We start from the raw sequence: 22,618 nt of genomic DNA, 5'->3' as shown, positions 1-22,618 counted from the left end.
AATATTATTCAAAAGATTTGCCAAGTAAAAAAAAACATTGTTGACATAGACATGAACTGTCTGAGTTAGTATATCAAGCGTTAACAAGATGAATCTCTCGGATTGATTACCTGTAAACAGTTTTACTCTCAGAATAACACTCCCACCCACTCTTTCATCTTAAGGTATCACAGTCTGATACATACAAGTCTATATTTGTAGCTACCTTCACTTATGTAAGCGTGTTCACATATTTATTTTTGATTCAAGTTACTGAATTATTTGATTATATAATCCCTATTTTCTATACTTTGTCATCTTTAAGTTAATCCAATTAATTCAATCCTCACGAGTTTTAGGTTTTGATGGCATTTGTTCGTGTCGGTATTATCAAAACACCTCGAGAATGTCAAAGAGACCTTTTCTACAAAGTGACCTTAGCACTAAGCTTGTAGTTTCACCCCATGTATAAACCTCCTCAAGCATAGGGCTAAGATCTTATTTTGGATCACGACTATTCATAGGGTGCAACACTATTTACACCGCACGGCCACAATGAACTGATCATGTGTTTGTCAGAAAGTTTCAGATTTTCAGTGTACTTAATCTCCATTGTAATAAATAGATTCTACCGCTACCATAGCTTCGTTTCGGAGGGCGGTCGGGTAGCCTTGTGGTAAAAAGCGTTCGCTCGTCACGCCAAAGACCCGGGTTCGATTCCCGACATGGGTACAATGAGTGAAGCCCATTTCTGGTGTCCCCCGCCGTGATATTGCTGGAATATTGCTAAAAGCGGCGTAAAACCATATTCACTCACTCACTTCGTTTCGGAAGTGACGTCAGCACCACCATCGCTCCTTCAACCACTACAAAAGTTCGCTCACTCGTGAGTAATATGATTGGACGGCTTTTTTTGTATCATGCATATGTATCGTAGCTGTGAAAACGAATGGTACATGATATTTTTCATAACAACATGGGCATATGACACACTGGATAATTGAGGAACTGCCACGTCTTTGGTTCTGCGTAATGAGGCAATCTCATTAAAATCAGATCTTAGTTCTCGCTACCTCTAAACAAAGATCTGAGGACATCCCATTACGGGTCACGTCAGACCGACCAATGGAATGACCAATCAGAAGGCAGCTTTCTAGTGCTTTACGGCACAAATTTCAAATTGGCGACTACGCTTCGAAACATATTTTAACATGTGGTCTAGATTGTAAGGATTCAGTCGTTAAACCCGTAATTACCGTTCGGAATATCCCATGTTAAAGTTTTCGAGATTGCATGATTAGAAATCACATTCCGACTGTCACTTTCATAATCTGGTAAGCGACGCACTGATTGGTCGGATGAAAGGTCGTTCTGACGTGACCCCTAATAGGATGTCTTCAGATCTTTGTTTAGCGGTAGCGAGAACTAAGGTCTGATTTTAATGAGATTGCAAAATGAGGTGGTAGGTCAGTGAAGGTTTGGGTTAGGGGGTTGATCATAAGAAACATTTGCCCCTTAAGCGAAATATGATCGCCAACCAATTGTGAGAGTGGAAGAAATACTAGGGGCATGGACGTTGTTCAATGGAACAAATATGAATTGTCTTCATAAACCAAGAGAAGGGTTATGGAAACTTTTCTCCATTTCAAACATAGTAATTCATTTGGTCCCCAAAATCACAAAGAACAAATAATTAATTTGTTGTGGCGTTTAGCTAAATAAAAGTTTAAACATCAACGGAAATGCATATTTTATCACACATAGAAACGATAAGTTCAATGGAGAAAGTCTACAATTTTAACATATTTTTCATATAGGTAACTTTAATGGATAAAAATATATAAATAATCTTATATGTTTGGTATTAAAGTGACTTTGGTCAATGAACAGAATGGCTGGTAAGGTTACTCTGTTGCGTTTTGGCGCAATACCCTGAGGTTTGCCACGAATGTGATAATTCAAGAACAATGAAGACTGACATGGCGCATACTTCTTGAAACTGGACGGTATGTTGTACGGACTTCTCGGAGCCATGTCACAATGTAATAAATAAACAAATCACAAACATGAACAATTAAATATATAAATAACTTTGGACGGAATCTTTGTTACACACTGGAAATCAGTCATAAAAAATAGTACAATTTTCATAGATTATATAAACAACAAACACGTTGAATGGACTTTTGTCTAAGAAACAACGATTAACACATTGGAAATGTGATACTCGAGATAAAGTGTCGCCTTTATCATTTGTGTGGTTCGCAATATTGAGACACGGGACATGCAACTTTAATACACTCGACTGACACTGTCTTGTGAAACTGTAAAAAATCACCGGAATCGCGAAAAGAACCATGCCTTTTTATCAGAAATAATCACAAAAGGGTTGGTGCGTGAGTTCGGTTGAACGCGCTTTGAACAGTATTCCAGTTATATCACGGCGTGTCAGCTTGATGTGGGAGGAAAGCCCTAAGTGGTGCCGGTCTCAGACGTTTACCAATTCGGAGATGCCAACGAGAATGGGTATGGTACTGACAGACCTAGAAAAAATCACGGCGAATATGGGATTCGAACCAACGATCCGGCACGCTTCAGCAACATCACTCTGCAGAGCGAGTTGCGGCGTCTTAGTCACATTTATTTAAATGTAGGAAATAACGAAGTCACTTACAGCGAAAACAGTTAAACTTATTTATAATACAACGGATGCATTAACGGCCAAAGTGCTTTTAAATAGCAAGAGGCAGATCTATATTTTTAACCACTAGTCCTCGAAAGTAAATGTTTTTTAGTAAAAAAACACCAGCATAATATTCGACGCTGTGGCGTCTGCGACTTCATGGCGAATTTAAAACTAATGTGGTGAGCTAAAATTTAACGTCGCATCGGCTAAAACTGATGTAACACAAGTGTCATTGACAGTGGCTCATAAACACTTGCTTATGGTGTAGTGGGAATCATATAGTGGTCTCGGCTTTTAGAAGTTTTTCTTAACATGATGGAAATCTCTTTTATCTCCATTTTGTTTGGTCTGTTGTTTAACGCCGCTCTCAGCAATATTCCAGCTATATGACGGCGGTCTGTAAATAATCGAGTCTGGACCATACAATCCAGTGATTGACATCATGAACATAGATTCGCGCCATTGGGATACAATGCCATGCATCAAACAAGTCAGCGAGCCTGACCAATTGTATCTACATGAATTCCTTTGACTGAACATGACAGACGTTATGAACTGCGGGACATAAAATCGGGCGTGTTCATGAGCATTCATCAATGCGTATATAACACGAGTCACTACTTGGAGCCCTACAACAAACAATACATTTTGATTATAATGTCAGTACTGCAAATACCAGAGTTACAGTAAACATGTTTTTCTTGTTTTTAACGATTTGCAAATTTCCGTCGGATTTTACTGACGTTTCATTGAATTAATAATTTGACAGTTTTGAGTCAAATGAAAACACATTGAAATCAAATCATAACAGACCTAAACGTATGTAACACAGTCAAAGACCATTAATCTGCCTTAGAAAAGTCTTTCAAATTATGAACCAGTCGTCACAATTAATTTGTATGATAACGGTTCGTTTTTGTGCAAACACATAAACATTTATGTGAACACAGCACACAAGCTGACTGGCACGGTCGAAACACCTCGTGCGAACAACACAACCTTGGTCGTAACACGGGGCTTGGACCATATTCTCTCACTGGCGCGTATCCCACAAACACTCATTCTCACAAACACTCACACCTACACACAGAATCCAATAAAAATCGGGCACATTGGTCATACAGATTAATTTGATCTGATACACCTAGCAGCACTGTTCTGCAGTAGCCATTCACAGCTAACGGATCAGCGGAAAGTTATTCCTCCAACATATTTAAAGTATCGCGTCTACCATCCACATCATTAACAATCCTGGCTTGAACTGACCAACGGTTTTCGAAGAAACACGAGTCATTCCAGTATGTTTCAGTGATCATTCGTCTTCCTGAACACCAAAACGTGTTGGAGCCAACTTCAGAAGCAAGTTATTCCGCCCACACCTTGTGGTCTCATGGACAGCAGCCTCATCATACCCCATCATTCCGACTTGAACTGGACCAGTTGTTTTCAAAGGAACACGAATCTCTCCAGGATGCTTCAGTCATATTACGTCATCCCTTCCGTCAATGTAGTCTTTCGGAACGACGTAGGCCTAATCCAGACCACAGTGAATACATGGAGACTTCAAGATGCTTTTTCGTATCACAGCCAATTAGCCTATAATAGTTCATCAGTGTAATCGATCCTGTACTGTAAGGCTGGAATGTCGGCATCCTCCTCCACGTCATGCACCAGGAGGGTGAAGTAGTAGGTCCCCTCCTTTGGGAGGTTCAGATGGAACGTCTCCGCGTTGTCCACAGATCGGATCTCTTGGTCAATATAATACAACAACGATTCTGAATCCTGGGCCGGACCTGGACCCAGGTACTGCAGCGTTGGCGTCACAGCCACGTTCTGCAGCAGCACCGTCACACTCAACTTCCCATCATAGGTCCGCATGACCGCTTTCATGCTCAATGGGCGAATGTTAAACGCAAACATTGCAGGCCACGTCTTAAGCGTTCCCTCAAAATCCTCGATGGTCGTAGTCTGTGACATTTGGGACCATTTGCGGTTGTTTGGGAGATGGGACAATTTGAATTCATCGGGTGGTGCCAGGAAAAAATGTTCCACAAAATATTTAAAAGGCTGAGCCCCAAACTGGACATCCATTAGCCGGTATTGACCGTCAAGGAGTACGGCGTTCCACACGTGTCGGCAAGCTTCGACTGTGACGGGGTCGCCGGGCAGGTAGTCTCTGTGCTTGGCCACGCCCTCCACCAGCTCGCACTTCAGGCCGACACACCTGGAAGGTAAACAATGTGGTCAATGTGTAATGTCACGGGCCATGGTCAGATATAGCAGTACGATTGATCAATATCGGGTACCATATTCAAACAAAAGGCGCATTTCATCTTGAATGTAACGTATATACAGCCTAATTGCTTTCATTCATTTGGTTTATTTACTTTGAATTTATTTATTGTATACGCTTATTTGTTTGCATTAAATCGGATTCTGAGTTGGTTGGTTGGTTGGTTGCTTTGTTGTTTAACGCCGCACTCAGCAATATTCCAGTTATATGACGGCGGTCTGTAAATAATCGAGTCTGGACCAGACAATCCAGTGATTGACATCATGGAGATTGATCCACGCAATTGGGATACGATGACATGCATCAACCAAGTCAGCGAGCCTGACCACCCGATCCCGTTACTCGCCTTTTACGACAACCATAGTCACCTTTTACGGCAAGCATGGGTTGCTGAAGACCTATTCTACCCCGGAATCGGGATTCTGAGATTGGGTCTCAGCTTGAGCATGCAACAATATGTTTTACACTTTAAACTTTATATATATAGGCCAAAGGCACCGCACATTAAGACAACATGATTCGGCTATATCACTGCGTATCAGCTTGATGTGGGAGGGTGGCCGGAATTGATACAGGTCGTTTACCACGTTGGTGAAACCCATGAGCACGGGTGTGGTGGTGACAAACCTAGAAATGTAATCAGGCCTACCGGGATTAGAACCCACGATTATATGTTTCTGGTACGTGTTAGGAACGCACCTCTGAAGAGCGCTTTACGGTGCCTTACACCAACCAAGAAGCATTATCAGGGAAAATGGGATTCGAACCCACATCTTTACGTTTCTTGCACGTCTAAGGGATGTTACAATGGACGCAGAGCATGCACTACAACATATGTGAGTGAGTGAGTTGGGTTTAATGTCGCTTTTAACAGTATTACAGTTATATCGCGGCATGTCAGTAAACGTTTACCACTTCGTTGAAACCCACGAGCACGGGTATGGTGCTGACAAACCTAGAAACATAATCGGGGTGAACCGAGATTCGAACCCACAATCATAGGTTTCTGGCGTGCCCAAGGGACGCAACTCTGAACAGCGAATCGCGCCGCCTTAGACGACTGGGCCACCAGTGCCCCCTACAACATACGTAGTGATTTAGTTTCATGGTAAAGATGGATAGCTTTCCTATGAACTTTACCTCACACATCAAAGTGATTCCAATGTATTAAATGATATTTTTTTACATTCGTGCTGGTTGGGTCAGGACTCAGAGCTTAGGCCAAACTGACCCAACTGGCACTAATACCCAACTGTTAAAACTGAAAAACACACGCAGTTTATATCCTTGTATGTTGATGTTTACAGTAATGAGCTAGAAACACACTTGATTAGAAATTGCCTGTATTCCATTGTATGAACACTTATGTCACAATGATTTGTTTGTTTGTTGTTTAACGCCGCACTCAGCAATATTCCAGCTATATGAATGCGGCCTGTAAATAATCGAGTCTGGACCAGACAATCCAGTGAATGACATCATGAGCATCGGTCCACGCAATTGGGATACGATGGCATGCAATAACCAAGTCAGCGAGCCTGACCACCCGATCCCGTTAGCGCCCCTTACGACAAGCACTGTCGCCTTTTACGGCAAGCATGGGTTGCTGAAGACCTATTCTACCCCAGATCTTCACGTGTCGCATGGAGAATGAAACCTGGGTTGTTTAGACACCTTACGCTGCGCCCTCGTGGTTAGTTCTGTGAAACACGGATGTTCACTGACGTTTCATCACATACTGACCTTATCATCTCTTGGTAGAGGCTGGCGTATGTGATCTTCTTCTCAGCCAACTGTTTCATCTTCCCCGTTGGGGAGTTGGGCTTGTGTGACGCCTTGCTGTAGTACTCCAGACTCTGGCTGGCTAGCCACCGGTAGAGGGCGTGGGCCTTCGTGTGGGGGGTCTCACAGTCACGTGTTATGGCCGCCACGAGACTCTTCAGAGAGTCGTGCTGCTCGGTACGCACCTGAAACAGACGGGGAGCTGTTGGAGATTTGTTTCGTGTAACGGTACATTTTCCCGCGGCAAGGGCGTTAACGGAATGTTAAAGTTCAGTTTCCACGTTGGAACTGGGCGTTTTTAGTCAGTTAACTCCCTTGCCTCGAGAAGCTGGTATGGATGTGGCCAGATCCATCACATGACGTGTTGGCTAGAAGGGTCCCATTTCTTCTGTACCTTCTCAGATGCATTCAAGCATCCTTTGAACACTAAACAGGGAACCTATGATCGAACGTGCATTCGCCACCACTCATCTTTTATGTTTCTCTGTATGTTTCATTCATATATCCATACACCCCACACATTCAACGCCCAGGCAATCTGGTCCCTACACTGTATACACAAAAGCACGCCCACGCCCAACACGCACACACGCACGTTCACACGTCCCACGAAACTATAACACCCGAAATACACTCTACGCCACCATATCGTAGACCCTGACACTCACACGTTCTCGGCCTCCACATCCGGACACCCTACACCCTACACCCAGTACCCAAAAACTACACCTGGGACATCACATCTACCCCCCCTCCATTCACCGTCCCACCCTCGACCCTCGACTTCCCCACTCACCCAACTATGCCACCACATCCACCCTCCACCCTCGACTTCCCCACTCATCCCCATGCCATCACACCCACCCACCACCAACGACTCCTCCTACCACCACATCCACCCTCCACCTCCCCCAACTACCCCCTACCACCACATCCACCCTCCACCTCCCGCAACTACCTCCTACCACCACATCCACCCTCCACCTCCCCCAACTACCCCCTACCACCACATCCACCCTCCACCAACTACCTCCTACCACCACATCCACCCTCCACCTCCCCCAACTACCTCCTACCACCACATCCACCCTCCACCTCCCCCAACAACCCCCTACCACCACATCCACCCTCCACCTCCCCCAACAACCCCCTACCACCACATCCACCCTCCACCTCCCCCAACTACCCCCTACCACCACATCCACCCTCCACCTCCCCCAACAACCCCCTACCACCACATCCACCCTCCATCTCCCCCAACTACCTCCTACCACCACATCCACCTCCCCCGACTACCTCCTACCACCACATCCACCTCCACCTCCACCAACTACCTCCTACCACCACATCCACCCTCCACCTCCCCCAACTACCTCCTACCACCACATCCACCTCCCCCGACTACCTCCTACCACCACATCCACCCTCCACCACCCCCAACTACCTCCTACCACCACATCCACCCTCCACCTCCCCCAACTACCTCCTACCACCACATCCACCCTCCACCTCCCCCACAACCTCCTACCACCACATCCACCCTCCACCTCCCCCAACTACCCCCTACCACCACATCCACCCTCCACCTCCCCCAACTACCTCCTACCACCACATCCACCCTCCACCTCCCCCAACTACCCCCTACTACCACATCCACCCTCCACCTCCCCAACTACCTCCTACCACCACATCCACCTCCCCCAACTACCTCCTACCACCACATCCACCCTCCACCTCCCCCAACTACCTCCTACCACCACATCCACCTCCCCCGACTACCTCCTACCACCACATCCACCCTCCACCACCCCCAACTACCTCCTACCACCACATCCACCCTCCACCTCCCCCAACTACCTCCTACCACCACATCCACCCTCCACCTCCCCCAACTACCTCCTACCACCACATCCACCCTCCACCTCCCCCACAACCTCCTACCACCACATCCACCCTCCACCTCCCCCAACTACCCCCTACCACCACATCCACCCTCCACCTCCCCCAACTACCTCCTACCACCACATCCACCCTCCACCTCCCCCAACTACCCCCTACTACCACATCCACCCTCCACCTCCCCAACTACCTCCTACCACCACATCCACCCTCCACCTCCCCCAACTACCTCCTACCACCACATCCACCCTCCACCTCCCCCAACTACCTCCTACCACCACATCCACCCTCCACCTCCCCCAACTACCTCCTACCACCACATCCACCCTCCACCTCCCCCACAACCTCCTACCACCACATCCACCCTCCACCTCCCCCAACTACCCCCTACCACCACATCCACCCTCCACCTCCCCCAACTACCTCCTACCACCACATCCACCCTCCACCTCCCCCAACTACCCCCTACTACCACATCCACCCTCCACCTCCCCAACTACCTCCTACCACCACATCCACCTCCCCCAACTACCTCCTACCACCACATCCACCCTCCACCTCCCCCAACTACCCCCTACTACCACATCCACCCTCCACCTCCCCAACTACCTCCTACCACCACATCCACCCTCCACCTCCCCCAACTACCTCCTACCACCACATCCACCCTCCACCTCCCCCAACTACCTCCTACCACCACATCCACCCTCCACCTCCCCCAACTACCTCCTACCACCACATCCACCCTCGACCTCCCCCAACTACCTCCTACCACCACATCCACCTCCACCTCCACCAACTACCTCCTACCACCACATCCACCCTCTACCTCCCCCGACTACCTCCTACCACCACATCCACCTCCACCTCCACCAACTACCTCCTACCACCACATCCACCCTCTACCTCCCCCGACTACCTCCTACCACCACATCCACCTCCACCTCCACCAACTACCTCCTACCACCACATCCACCCTCCACCTCCCCCAACTACCTCCTACCACCACATCCACCCTCCACCTCCCCCACAACCTCCTACCACCACATCCACCCTCCACCTCCCCCAACTACCCCCTACCACCACATCCACCCTCCACCTCCCCCAACTACCTCCTACCACCACATCCACCCTCCACCTCCCCCAACTACCCCCTACTACCACATCCACCCTCCACCTCCCCCAACTACCTCCTACCACCACATCCACCCTCCACCTCCCCCAACTACCTCCTACCACCACATCCACCCTCCACCTCCCCAAACTACCTCCTACCACCACATCCACCCTCCACCTCCCCAACTACCTCCTACCACCACATCCACCCTCCACCTCCCCAAACTACCTCCTACCACCACATCCACCCTCCGACTCCCCCAACAACCTCCTACCACCACATCCACCCAACACCTCCCCCAACTACCTCCTACCACCACATCCACCCTCCACCAACTACCTCCTACCACCACATCCACCCTCCACCTCCCCCAACTACCTCCTACCACCACATCCACCCTCCACCTCCCCCAACTACCCCCTACCACCACATCCACCCTCCACCTCCCCCAACTACCCCCTACCACCACATCCACCTCCCCCAACTACCTCCTACCACCACATCCACCCTCCACCTCCCCCAACTACCCCCTACCACCACATCCACCTCCCCCAACTACCCCCTACCACCACATCCAACCAACACCTCCCCAACTACCTCCTACCACCACATCCACCTCCCCCAACTACCCCCTACCACCACATCCACCCTCCACCTCCCCAACTACCTCCTACCACCACATCCACCCTCCACCTCCCCCAACTACCCCCTACCACCACACCCACCCTCCACCTCCCCCAACTACCCCCTACCACCACATCCACCCTCCACCTCCCCCAACTACCCCCTACCACCACATCCACCTCCCCCAACTACCTCCTACCACCACATCCAACCAACACCTCCCCCAACTACCCCCTACCACCACATCCACCCTCCACCTCCCCCAACTACCTCCTACCACCACATCCAACCTCCACCTCCCCCAACTACCCCCTACTACCACATCCACCCTCCACCTCCCCCAACTACCTCCTACCACCACATCCACCCTCCACCTCCCCCAACTACCTCCTACCACCACATCCAACCATGACCTCCCCCAACTACCTCCTACCACCACATCCACCCTCCACCTCACCACATCCACCCACGACCCTTTCACCCCCCACATCCACCCTCCACCCGTCTTACCCTGAGGATCCCGTCCAGCAACTGTAGCGAGGCTGAAATCCAGGAGGAGTCCAGGGACGCTGTGTCCACGTCGTTGTCTCTGCTCCTCTCCGAACTGGAGTAGCTACCTGACGACGACGACGTCACGACAACGCCGCTGTCGGGTCGCAGCCTCTGCTTGACGTCCATCTGGACACAAACAACAACCATAAAACCTCCAACAACAAAACAACAACTTAACAACCCCCAACAACAACAGCCACTGTATACACCTCAAACAACAGCCGCTTCTCCGAAACACTCATCCAGCAAGCGAATCTCCCATATCTACCACGTGCACATACCCCACCAATAACTCACTCGCCTTGATACCCGAATCCATGAACATCCACACGTTGGTTTTCATTACCTAACCTTAAGGTGAACTTCCGAACACTTCCCCCGCCTCAACAAAGCCGTAAGAGCTATACCTGATCTACGTCTATAGTCAAACCAGAATATTAATGTACAAACACATGACGTTGAATGCCGATACACAATGCACGTCAACTCTCGCCTCAACATAACCTGATGACAGATATTTATAAAGTACATGTGATACTAAATCAAGCGGGCACATACCGCGAACGACCACATACATATTATTTACATGACATGCAAAAGGAAATCCATTGCCTGGGTGAGATAATGTAAGTATATTATGTCCCGTTTACGTCTCATGATACAACAAATATCCATCAATGTCACCATTTAACATCCAAGACAACACACACCTACCAGACAATACAAACGTCCCGTATGCATTCTACAAACCACTGTGTCAGACGTACGTGCACTGCATGCTTAACGGGAAGCAGCAGAATGAATCAAACTGGTCCCCCCTCAGATCACACAGAATGGGGTTATAGAGAAACCGTTACCTGCATGTCCACCCACACCAGCGTATATGGACTTATGCGAAACATATCACTACACACACTAAACAATAGAGTCGTTACGGTTGGGCGCGGTTTACCTGTATATCCCCGTGACTGGAGCAGAACGTTTCTCTGTGGTAGAGTCCCAAAATCTCGCTCGCATAACGGAGGATTAATCACGAGTGTGCTGTGGACTAAAATCTACTTAAAACCGAATAACCGTGTGGGAAAGTGTGTGATCGTTCCCCCGACCCCCCGCTTAGACCTGGCTATAATTCAATGTCTGTCTGACTGGGGGGATCCCACCCTCCCGAACTCCGTGACACAGATACCTCGTCAGTACCCAGTCACCCCCAACAACCAGAGCTCCACGTTACTGGACACATGCTACCTCTATTTATTTAACAGGATTATTAAACCTTCCCTCTTATATGGTGGGGGAGGTGAAACGATGGTATCTGTCCATTGAATTTACAGTAAACTACGTTTGTAACGAACACGCTTATACCGAACTGCCGGATATAACGAAATGTTTTTTGGTCCCGCCCATTTGCTGTATATATGCTTATAACGAGCTACGGTTATAACGAACTAAAATTTGTGGTCCCTTTGAGTTCGTTATAACCGTAGTTTACTGTACATTAATGTAGATTTTATCATGGAAACAGTTTGGACACAGTACACACACAGTTTGGATATGTCATAATTCCAAATAATGCTTATTAGAACTTGTGGTACACATTTATCCAACGTATAGGGTATATATTTATCTAACGTATTAGGTAAAATGAAGCATACGCTGTATACAAAAATTTCAAACAGCGTCCCACGACATCCAAGGCCATAGTAGGCCAAGTGTTCAAAACGTTTTATCGTAGACATATGTGCAGACCATTTCCAAATGTAACGCATCAGTACTCAAAATTATGTCGGATGCAATTCCCCATTTTGACTTGTACCGTATGTATCGTGTTTGTTCAGTGAACACTAGCCTTGCCTTTGCATGTGTGTGTGACGGGTGCCACCGGTGGGGACAGGATACTCTCACGTTTTCGCGATCACCTGATGTCATCGCTATTTGATAGCGATTCATTAACACATGCATATGACATAGTAGCTTTTAGCAGAGATTTCGTATGATTATATAAAGTGGTTTGTGGCTTTTATTTTCAAATTCTGTATAAACGAACGTGTTTTCATTCATTGCATGCAACCGCCTCCGTGGTCTAGTGGTAGAGCGTCCGCCCGGAGAGCGGAAGGTCCGGGGTTCGATCCCCGGCCGCGTCATATCAAAAGACGTTAAAAGATGGTACTTGTTGTTACCCTGTCTGGCGCTCGGCATTAAGAGGCTTAAACAAGGACTGGACGGCTCGGAGTCAGTATACTGTGTCTGAGTGGGGTATTCATGTTAAACTGCGGCATGGTATCTCAGTGTGCTAGCACTATAAATCGGCATCAGTCCGGACTAGTACAAGCAGCCAAACCCAATTTCACCACCTCATTTCATTGCACAAAAAGGGGTTTGTGACATCGACAGATCGATCTGAAAATGGCCAACTGTTTCAACCAACAAAAACTTTTCTGTTTCAGAATTGTAGTCGCGAAACAGCTGATTAAGCGTGAAGTAATTTCTAAATTATTTCTTTCACTCACTCCAGATTGTAAATTTCTGTAAAGTGTGATTGTTGCTTAACGCCGCACTCTCCAACATTAGTGAGTGATTGAGTATGGTTTTACGCCGCTTTTAGCAATATTCCAGCAATATCACGGGCTTCACACATTGTACCCATGTCGGGAATCGAACCCGGGTCTTCCGCGTGACGAGCGAACGCTTTAACCATTAGGCTACCCGACCGCCCCTCTCCAACATTAGTACTGTATCATGGCTGTCATTTTTTTTTTAAGAAAGGGTAATGTTTTCAAACTATGCACGTGCCCCTTTTGATCCCTGCTTTGATCAACGCTTAAGAGTTCATGATTGTACTTGACTTCCACTTCACCTTTCAACGACTATCACCACAGATTTGATATCATTTGGAATGTCATCAACGTGTCAATATCCACCAAAAGCACATTGGAGCGACTATGTTAAAATTTACCCATTATCGAGACTATATTCAAGTATAATAGCTTTCTCCAGTCATCACTTCCGCAATGGTTAACAATTAACCGATTAAGTCCGATATCAAACTACAGGTGCCTTCAACCTTCACCCGCAATGCCCTTCTCAGAAACACCCCCATTCGGACCATATCGGGTAATTCCGCTACGTCAATATATACATATATATCATTCGTGACAACTCGTGTCATTTTAATAGCATTGGGCATTGCCGAGTAGTGTCAACTGTATTTCGGGACAAGCCGTGCCAGACAGCGTCCAGTGACATTCCACGTTGGTAGCCTCACGCCAAGGGGCCGAAGTTCACTATAAGCCACCAGAGCAGCGACCCTTTGTGCAACAGATAATGGGATTTATGCGTATAAACTCCCGCTCTACAGAGAGCCGCGCCGGTGTGGCAAGACACTTAAGATCTATTCTATCTCGAAATAACTCCGTCTTACCCCGGCACTGTGTGTCATTCACTCAAGCCTTCTATTGTCTAGTGGGGGCACGGGTGGTCAGTCGTCTAAGGCGCCGCGATTCGCTGTGCAGAGTTGCGTCCCTGGGGCACGCCAGAAACCTATGATTGTGGGTTAGAATCCCGGTTCGCCCCGATTATGTTTCTAGGTTTGTCAGCACCATACCCGTGCTCCTGGGTTTCACCGAAGTGGTAAACGTCTGAGACCTGCATCACTTCGGGCTTTCCTCCCACATTAAGCTGACACGCCGTGATATAACTGGAATACTGTTAAAAGCGGCGTTAAACCAAACTCACTCACTCACTCTATTGTCTAGTTCGGACGTCATTTTGCATTGAAATCGAATTATATGCGACCTACACGTACGCTGTTTAACAACTGAATGAATATTGAACCACAACTTCTAAATTATTTCTGTCCTAAGAAACGCCTACGTGTTTGGTGGAGTCATAATTTACGGACTTGTCGATGTTACGCTTTTGGCTGTAGTTGAAAAGTAAATCGTTTATAAATGAAGTCTTAATATTGATTTAGTCTCGACGAAGAGCACTTAAAACCTTGTATAATCTTTTATGGCCTAGTAAACATGCCTGTTAAGCTTAGAGCTATTAAAATTGCAGTTTCCTTGTGTCATATTGACTCGAAGCTTCAATCGATAGAACGTATACTCATGGACAAATATAAGGGAACACATAGAGATAGAGCCGAATTTCAATAATGTTGTCTTAAAATAATAAAAATGTTTCATATCAACAAAATGTGCCACTGTCGAATCGAATAGTGAGTCAGTTGGGCGTAACGCCGCTTTGAACAGCATTTCAGTAAACTCAAGGTCTGTTTGCGGAACCACTTTGGTGAGGCCCAGAGCCCGTTCCACGAAGTTTGTTTGTTTGTTTGTTTGTTGTTTAACGCCGCACTCAGCAATATTCCAGTATGTGACGGCGGTCTGTAAATAATCAAGTGTGGACCAGACGATCCAGTGATTGACACCATGAGCACCGATCCACGCAATTGGGATCGATGACAAGCATCAACCAGGTCAGCGAGCCTGACCACCCGATCCCGTTAGTCGCCGCTTACGACAAGCATAGTCGCCGCTTACGGCTAGCATGGGTTGCTGAAGACCTATTCTACCCCGGATCTTCACGGGTCTCAAATGTATCACTGAGTGGCACGTTACTGAGGGGTGTATCACTACATTGCAAGGCAGTCTTTGTTATTTCCGGGTTCAAACGCGTGATCATGCCACGCGGTCGGGTAGCCTAGTGGTTAAAGCGTTCGCTCGTCACGCCGAAGACCCAGGTTCAATTCCCGACATGGGAACAATGTGTGAAGCTCATTTCTGGTGTCCCCCGCCGTGATATTGCCGGAATATTGCTAAAAGCGGCGTAAAACCATATTCACTCACTCACAACTTCAAAAAACTCAGTCTTTCACACTGAAGTATACAATAAATCTCACCTCTACCAGTTTAGTCTGTATGAGACTTGTACTGGCCTGGCTCTTCACGGTGGAAGGTCTAGATGACCTCATGCTGCTCCGCTCACTGGTCAGGTCCATGTGGAGGTCAACATGACCTCCGATCTGTGACCAAAGGGCAATTTACAATGGAAAATACGAAAGATTTCAAGTTTAACGTCTATAACGGCAATCGAAGCAACGACGCCATGACATAACACATTTGAAATGATATTTAAAATTCAATTGTTACATGAAATAAACATGAGCATCTTGTATATTTGTTTGTCCACCTATTAAATACTTTTGAGTCTTACAATCCCATCGTACCTCAAGACAGGTGCCACAGACGAATGGAGGACCTCTATCGCATGATAGAAATAACAAAATTAATATATTCTTATACCTCTCAATGTCAGAGAGACTTTCAGGTGGCCAAGAGCCAGAACTTCGAAGTCAAGAGTTACCTCCCGTAACCGCACCAGGCTCCGATACTTGTTCTTTCGTATCCCAAATTAGTCCTGGTTATGATTCATGGTTGTAAACACCATATCCATGCACGTGGGTTTCACCAAAATCTTAAACGTCCATACCTGGTACATATCAGTTCGAACACCTTTCTCAAATTCAGCTCTGATTTGCCTCGATTATGAGTGAGTGAGTGAGTATGGTTTTACGCCGCTTTGAGCAATATTCCAGCAATATCACGGCGGGGGACACCAGAAATGGGCTCACACATTGTACCCATGTCGGGAATCGAACCTGGGTCTTTGGCGTGACGAGCGAACGCTTTAACCACTAGGCTGCCCGACCGCCCCGCCTCGATTATGAACCCTGGTATTGTATCACCATAGTAACGTCATAAGTTATTATGGGCTATCCAAACAGCGCGATATAACTGAAATACTGTACAAGCAGGCACAGCCCAGTTGACTCAATATTGCTAAGTGTCAATGACGACACAGGGTGGATGCGCTGTCCTGCTATTCCAGCAGCACTAGGAACTGAAGAAAGCTCACCTGGATTCCTGGTTTGGCGCTGCTGACCGCCCTCCGCGGCCCAGCTGGTGACTCGGACAGGTGGACGTCTATTGCCGATTGGAGCTCCTCCCGCGACACCCCACCGTGTCGTGAACGTTCTACCAACGTTTTGGCCAGTTCCAGGTTGGGGTCCCGCACGTCCTACAAGAAGAAACACTATTCAAACGTGATCACGGCCGTCACAGCACATACAACCAACAGCCAGGCACACAACACTAGATAGCATTCCACGAGGTCCTTTTATTGAAATCGTAACATTTATCCTTTGACAGTTCCTCTAGGGCACGCTGAAGCTTAACATCTAAAGGAGCAGGATGTACGTTAAAGCGTATTATCCCCCCTCTGCCTGCATTGAATTGAGTGTGAGTGAGTGAGTTGGGTTTAACGCCGCTTTTAACAGTATTCCAGGTATATCGCGGCGTGACAGCTTAATGTGGAAGGAAAGCCCAAAGTGATGCAGGTCTCAGACGTTTACCACTTCGGTGAAACCCACGAGCACGGGTATGGTGCGGACAAACCTAGAAACATAATCGGGGCGAACCGGGATTCGAACCCACAATCATAGGTATCACGTGTGCCCCAGGGACGCAACTCTGCACAGCGAATCCCGGCGCCTTAGACGACTGGGCCACCCGTGTCCCCCTATTATGGTGAGAGGTGATCCCAAACGCAGCCTGGTTCAATGGGCAGGCAGCGCTTGCGCTCCACTGCTTGTACCAGGGAACCAGGCCACAAATGAGGCCCAATATCGATATAATGCATGGATGTATTTGGATTACCATCTATGATATATAGTATAATATAGTATCCCAAAGACGCAAGGTATTATCGATGTTCGATTTTGTCACCATTTTTTTCATATGACAGATACAGGAAACTACGTTTAATACGAACACGCTTATAACGAACTGACTGATATAACGAACTTACTCTTTGTCCCGCCTTTTTGCTGTAGTTATGCTGTATATGTGCTTATAACGAACTACTGTTACAACGAACTAAATTTGAGTTCGTTATAACCGTAGTTTACTGTACATGAGTATGAATTTACTTGGATTACCATCTATGATATATGATATGATAAAGTATCTCAAAGACGCAAGGTATTATTGATGATTGATTTTGTGACCATTTGTTTCATATGACAGATACAGGAAACTACGTTTATAACGAACACGCTTATAACGAACTGACGGATATAACGAACTCTTTTTGTCCCGACTTTTTGCTGTAGTTATGCTGTATATGTGCTTATAACGAACTACGGTTATAACGAACTAAAATTAGTGGACCCTTTGAGTTCGTTATAACCGTAGTTTACTGTACATGAGTATGAAAGCGGCGACGGTTCTGATTATTAACACGGGTTTGTCTGGTTCTGTCCCGCCCTCCTCTAGAAGGCCGCGGGACGGTCGGGTAGCCTAGTGGTTAAAGAGTTCGCTCGTCACGCCGAAGACCCGGGTTCGATTCCCGACATGGGTACAATGTGTGAAGCCCATTTCTGGTGTCCCCCGCCGTGATATTGCTGGAATATTGCTAAAAGCAGCATAAAACCAAACTCACTCACTCACTTGAAGGCCGCCATGACGTAACCGTGAGACAATTGTGTAAAACTTGCTGAAATGAGGTTTGGAATCAGCAGAACCATCCAAATACTTCTTCAGAAACGGATGTTTTACCTACAATAATGTCTCGCAGCGTCCATGTTAATATCAAATTACCATTGTACCTGCTTGTACGGCAATTCCATAAAGCTCTTCTGACCGAGCCGTTATCGTACACTATTTTCTGACAATAGAGCAAGTGACGAGTATTATCAGAGCTTCTATACGTTTCGTTCGTAAGCTACCGTCTCGGATCAAAGAGGCTGCCGACAAAGAATCTTTAAGACCTGTGTAAACTATCCGTTTCTCGCCCGAAGCCCCTTGGCGCTTCCTCTGACACAGGTACTGGCTCTGGTCTTAATCACATCAGATCTGTAGGCCAGATGAACTAATTGAACATTAGCTGATTTGGCCTAACCTTTGAAAGCGTCGAAAATACTTCATGGCTACCTCTGAATGACTGACGCTGATCTGACTGGGTGGACTAGTTCATGTACTACAGAATCAAAGATATCCGATCAAAACAGTCTTTCCCTATAGCCCTGTGTCGGAGGTATTTGTCTATTATGACAAATTTAATATGTGTCGGCTTATTAGATGAAACGGGGCTGTTGGTGCAGGCGACACAGCCAGTCTGGAACACCTGCGAGTTCATTTACTTGGTAGTTAAACTTAACTGTTAGTGGACACCATGCAAGGAGCATCTTCGTGCACAAATATAAATAGCCAAGATTCAATAAGCCCAGTCTTAACAATAAAACTCATAACAGGTTCAATCAATAGGGATTCACGTGGAGTCGGATTAAGCATGTGGAGAGCGTTAGACTTGTACAGTATAAATGACCCTCAATATACACGACAATCGATATTGATTATTAACATTAATTTGACCGTGATCATTGTTCTGATTTTATTGTCGTCTGCACGATGTGATATTTACTTTCTAAAATATTAACTAAACCCACTGAATTACTTGTTTAGATCTTACGGATGTAATCGGTAAGTACAAGCAATGCGTCTAGCAGCAAGGTGTGAGATTACAGAACTCTCGTCTGCTGACTAAGGTCGTCTGAGGGTGTCGTCTGCCTCTATCAAGTGCAATACAGACGTTAAGAGTTCGTAGTCATTAAGAATACATTTGGGTTAATGCTCACACGAACAGGTAGATATGATGGACACTCTTCACGCCCGTCAGACACGATAACTGACCCACTGATGACGATATTATCCACACAACACAAATATGTCCTGGTATATATACAGTTTAAAATCCACATCTGCTTCAAATGGAATCTGATGATGATTATGACAGCTCACATTTTCCAATGAAATTTTACGTCCACAACATAAATGAATACATCCGACTTCACTTATATTCTACCAGAGCGGAATGAGCTCTACCAGAAGCTGTGACGAGTTACTGTCAATGTCGTCTGCTGAAATCGCAGCTACAGTGCAGCCGTCAGCTGATAATACCATCTACAGCACGTTGGTTAAACCTCGTGTCAGATTAGTGCTAATTAAACAAGTCCGTGTGGGGGCTAGGCACAAGGGTGAATGACAAAAAAATGATTGCCACCCGTCAGTCATTTTGATCACATAATATTGTATGATTGAGCGTGACCAGGTGAAGCGATTTCACCAATCGGTCGTGACTAACAACCACATTACACCTGCTTTGTAAACATCACATAGTGCAGTTGGTACGAGGCAAACAGACTACCAGTGCATGGAGAGTGTTCGGGAGAGGCAAGGGGAGTCAGCCACGCGCCTAGCCCTGCTGTGTTGCCAAGGGGTTGTGTGAGGGTCTGTATTGACGGTATGGCTTCGCTTCATTCTAGTATCCTGATCATCTGATCCTCTTTAAAGGCGATCAAGCCGCATTACCTACACTTGGTGAGAAGTGGTCTTATATCGTGACAGAGTCTTGTTTCATGGACATACAGACGGGGTGAACTCGATGGACTAGGGTATCACGTAAACCGATATATCTGTTACTGTACTGAACGATTTGATTCTGTTCGTCCAACTGGTTGAATGATTAATTCAAACGTTTGGTCGGAGGGGGTGTTGCCGTCAACGTGAGTTGAGTGAGTGAGTTATCAAGATGCGTCATACTCACAAGTGCATTTACACGTGGATGGTGGCTTCGTATAACCGGAAGAAGGTCATCTAAGGTCACGCCTACACGATTCCGAGTAAGGACTAAAGACAAAGCATCTGTCAACTGCAAGATAGAAAAAAGTGTCGCATTTATCCAGAGAACTTCGATTATCCAGTGTATTATTTCTAGACTCAACTATGATAAATAAAATGCCGGGCAAAAGAAAATATACACATGAAAATTGGATTTCACCAAAAAAAGTACGAAAGTAACCGAAACGTTACTAGGATTAACACAGTCGCCGAAACACTGCAAACACTGTAATGTCCAAACACGACTAAAATACCCGTATGAAATACATCACCTTCGAATAACCATTTCTTGTTTGCGTCATTCTAGCTACCGTCAAACATGGGGCAATTGGTTTTCATATATTTGTAATTAATCCGATTTGAATGGCAAAACCCTAAGCTAGACTATGTGAATGAGAGAGTGAGTATGGTTTTACGCCGCATCTAGCAATATTCCTGCAATATCCCAGCGGGGGGACTTAACGCGTTGTACCCATGTGGGAAAGCGTACCCGGGTCTTCGGCGTGACGAGCGAACCTGACCTCCCCCAATGACCATATAGTCTTAAAGGGGTCCTGCGATTTTGGAGACAGATTATGTTTTTTGTCACTGTTTCAGGATAAGCATCTTTAACTCTGAAGGGAGGAGCTGGACAATCACATTTTTACATCCCGATGCTTTCAGGACATCCTGCACGTGGCAAATGTGAGAGAGTAATTATACGGGAGACTTGTATCATCTAACAAACGAGGCTATGGAAGCCTTTGTTTGTTTGTTTGTTTGTTTGTTTGTTTGTTTGTCAGCAATATTCCAGCTATATGACGGCGGTCTGTAAATAATCGAGTCTGAACCAGACAATCCAGTGATTGACATCATGAGCACCGATCCAAGCAATTGGGATACGATTAAATGCTTCAACCAAGTCAATGAGCCTGACCACCCGATCCCGTTAGTCGCCTCTTACGACAAGCATAGTCGCCTTTTACGACAGGCATGGGTTGCTGAAGACCTATTCTATCCCGGATCTTTAAGGTTCGGCTATGGTAGCGAATGGGCTCAAGGTACATATTATAACAGAATGGAGATATAATACACTGGACAATCGAGGATGGCATTCAGTTGCATGTACATAGTATTTTATGTTTGTTCGTTTTACTAAAATGTCACGAGTTCAATTTTGACTGTTTAAACTTATATACAAAGTTAAATTTATCTAATCATACCAATGTATCGATATAAAAATGCATAACAATGATTATATGCATAATATGGTTTCACGGGCTGAATAGACTTCTAATACAAAACGAACCACAAACCAGACATGAGAACTTGCGTAAAACACCAAAATTGCTACGTTGAACATGACGCCTTGAGTTTGTTTTAAATCTTTAGATATCCATCCGGTTCTATCTTCAAGAATAGTTGAATACCAATAAACTTAAAATCTTCAAAGAAAAGAGAATTTCTTTTATTGATGTTCTTCCAATAAATCTGAGAACATAAGCAAAGTTAATTTTGCCTGTAGATATTTATGAATTTATGTGTCATATGACACCGACGGAATTCTATTGACTTTACATAAAATGCACGCACCTGTTCAATATTTGGTACCTCCCGTAATTTGGGGGCGGTGCCCTTAGCCCATCTACTGTCAACTTCAGAAGAGCTCAACAAATCATTAGCACCCATTACGTCACTTCCGCTATCACCAAGATGACTAGCTCCACACACTTCCGCCTCTAACTGTCCCTCTATGCGCTGCAGATGTTCTGCTAGAAAGGTAGATAACTCTTGTCGGGTGAGCGTGGCCTGTCGATAGTACAGCCCCTCGGCAAACTGTTCCTCGTATGCTTTCAACTTCTGCAAGAAATTGTGGACAAGTGATTAATTCTGTATTTCTGTAACGTCACGATGAATCAGGAGCATTGATACAGGTCTTAGACGGGTGCTCAAAATAGTGGAATCAACAAGCG

At 46.2% G+C, this 22,618-nt stretch overlaps 1 protein-coding gene across 3 annotated transcripts in view; it reads right to left on the bottom strand.

The window, feature by feature from the left end:
* Positions 1 to 1,317: 1,317 nt before the first annotated feature.
* LOC124133785 overlaps positions 1,318 to 22,618 on the bottom strand; it is a 78,561-nt gene continuing 57,260 nt past the window's right edge. For 2 of the 3 annotated variants that reach the window (XM_046498319.2, XM_046498320.2), the window contains exons 4-10: positions 22,239 to 22,505; positions 20,593 to 20,697; positions 16,846 to 17,007; positions 15,830 to 15,952; positions 10,891 to 11,058; positions 6,702 to 6,925; positions 1,318 to 4,889 (exon numbers count right to left, since the gene is read on the bottom strand). In XM_046498319.2, the coding sequence (XP_046354275.1) occupies positions 4,262 to 4,889; positions 6,702 to 6,925; positions 10,891 to 11,058; positions 15,830 to 15,952; positions 16,846 to 17,007; positions 20,593 to 20,697; positions 22,239 to 22,505 (1,677 nt within the window). In that variant the 3' untranslated portion in view covers positions 1,318 to 4,261. The remainder of the gene's footprint in view (positions 4,890 to 6,701; positions 6,926 to 10,890; positions 11,059 to 15,829; positions 15,953 to 16,845; positions 17,008 to 20,592; positions 20,698 to 22,238; positions 22,506 to 22,618) is intronic. The other variant, XM_046498321.2, reaches the window with a different exon arrangement.

The sequence above is a fragment of the Haliotis rufescens genome, unplaced genomic scaffold, assembly GCF_023055435.1.
Source record: "Haliotis rufescens isolate VD_foot unplaced genomic scaffold, xgHalRufe1.0.p SCAF_16, whole genome shotgun sequence".
In the NCBI taxonomy this organism is placed as follows: Eukaryota; Metazoa; Mollusca; class Gastropoda; order Lepetellida; family Haliotidae; genus Haliotis; species Haliotis rufescens.
The sequence above is the reverse complement of the archived record's forward strand: the minus strand, read 5'-3'. Positions and strand labels throughout refer to the sequence as shown.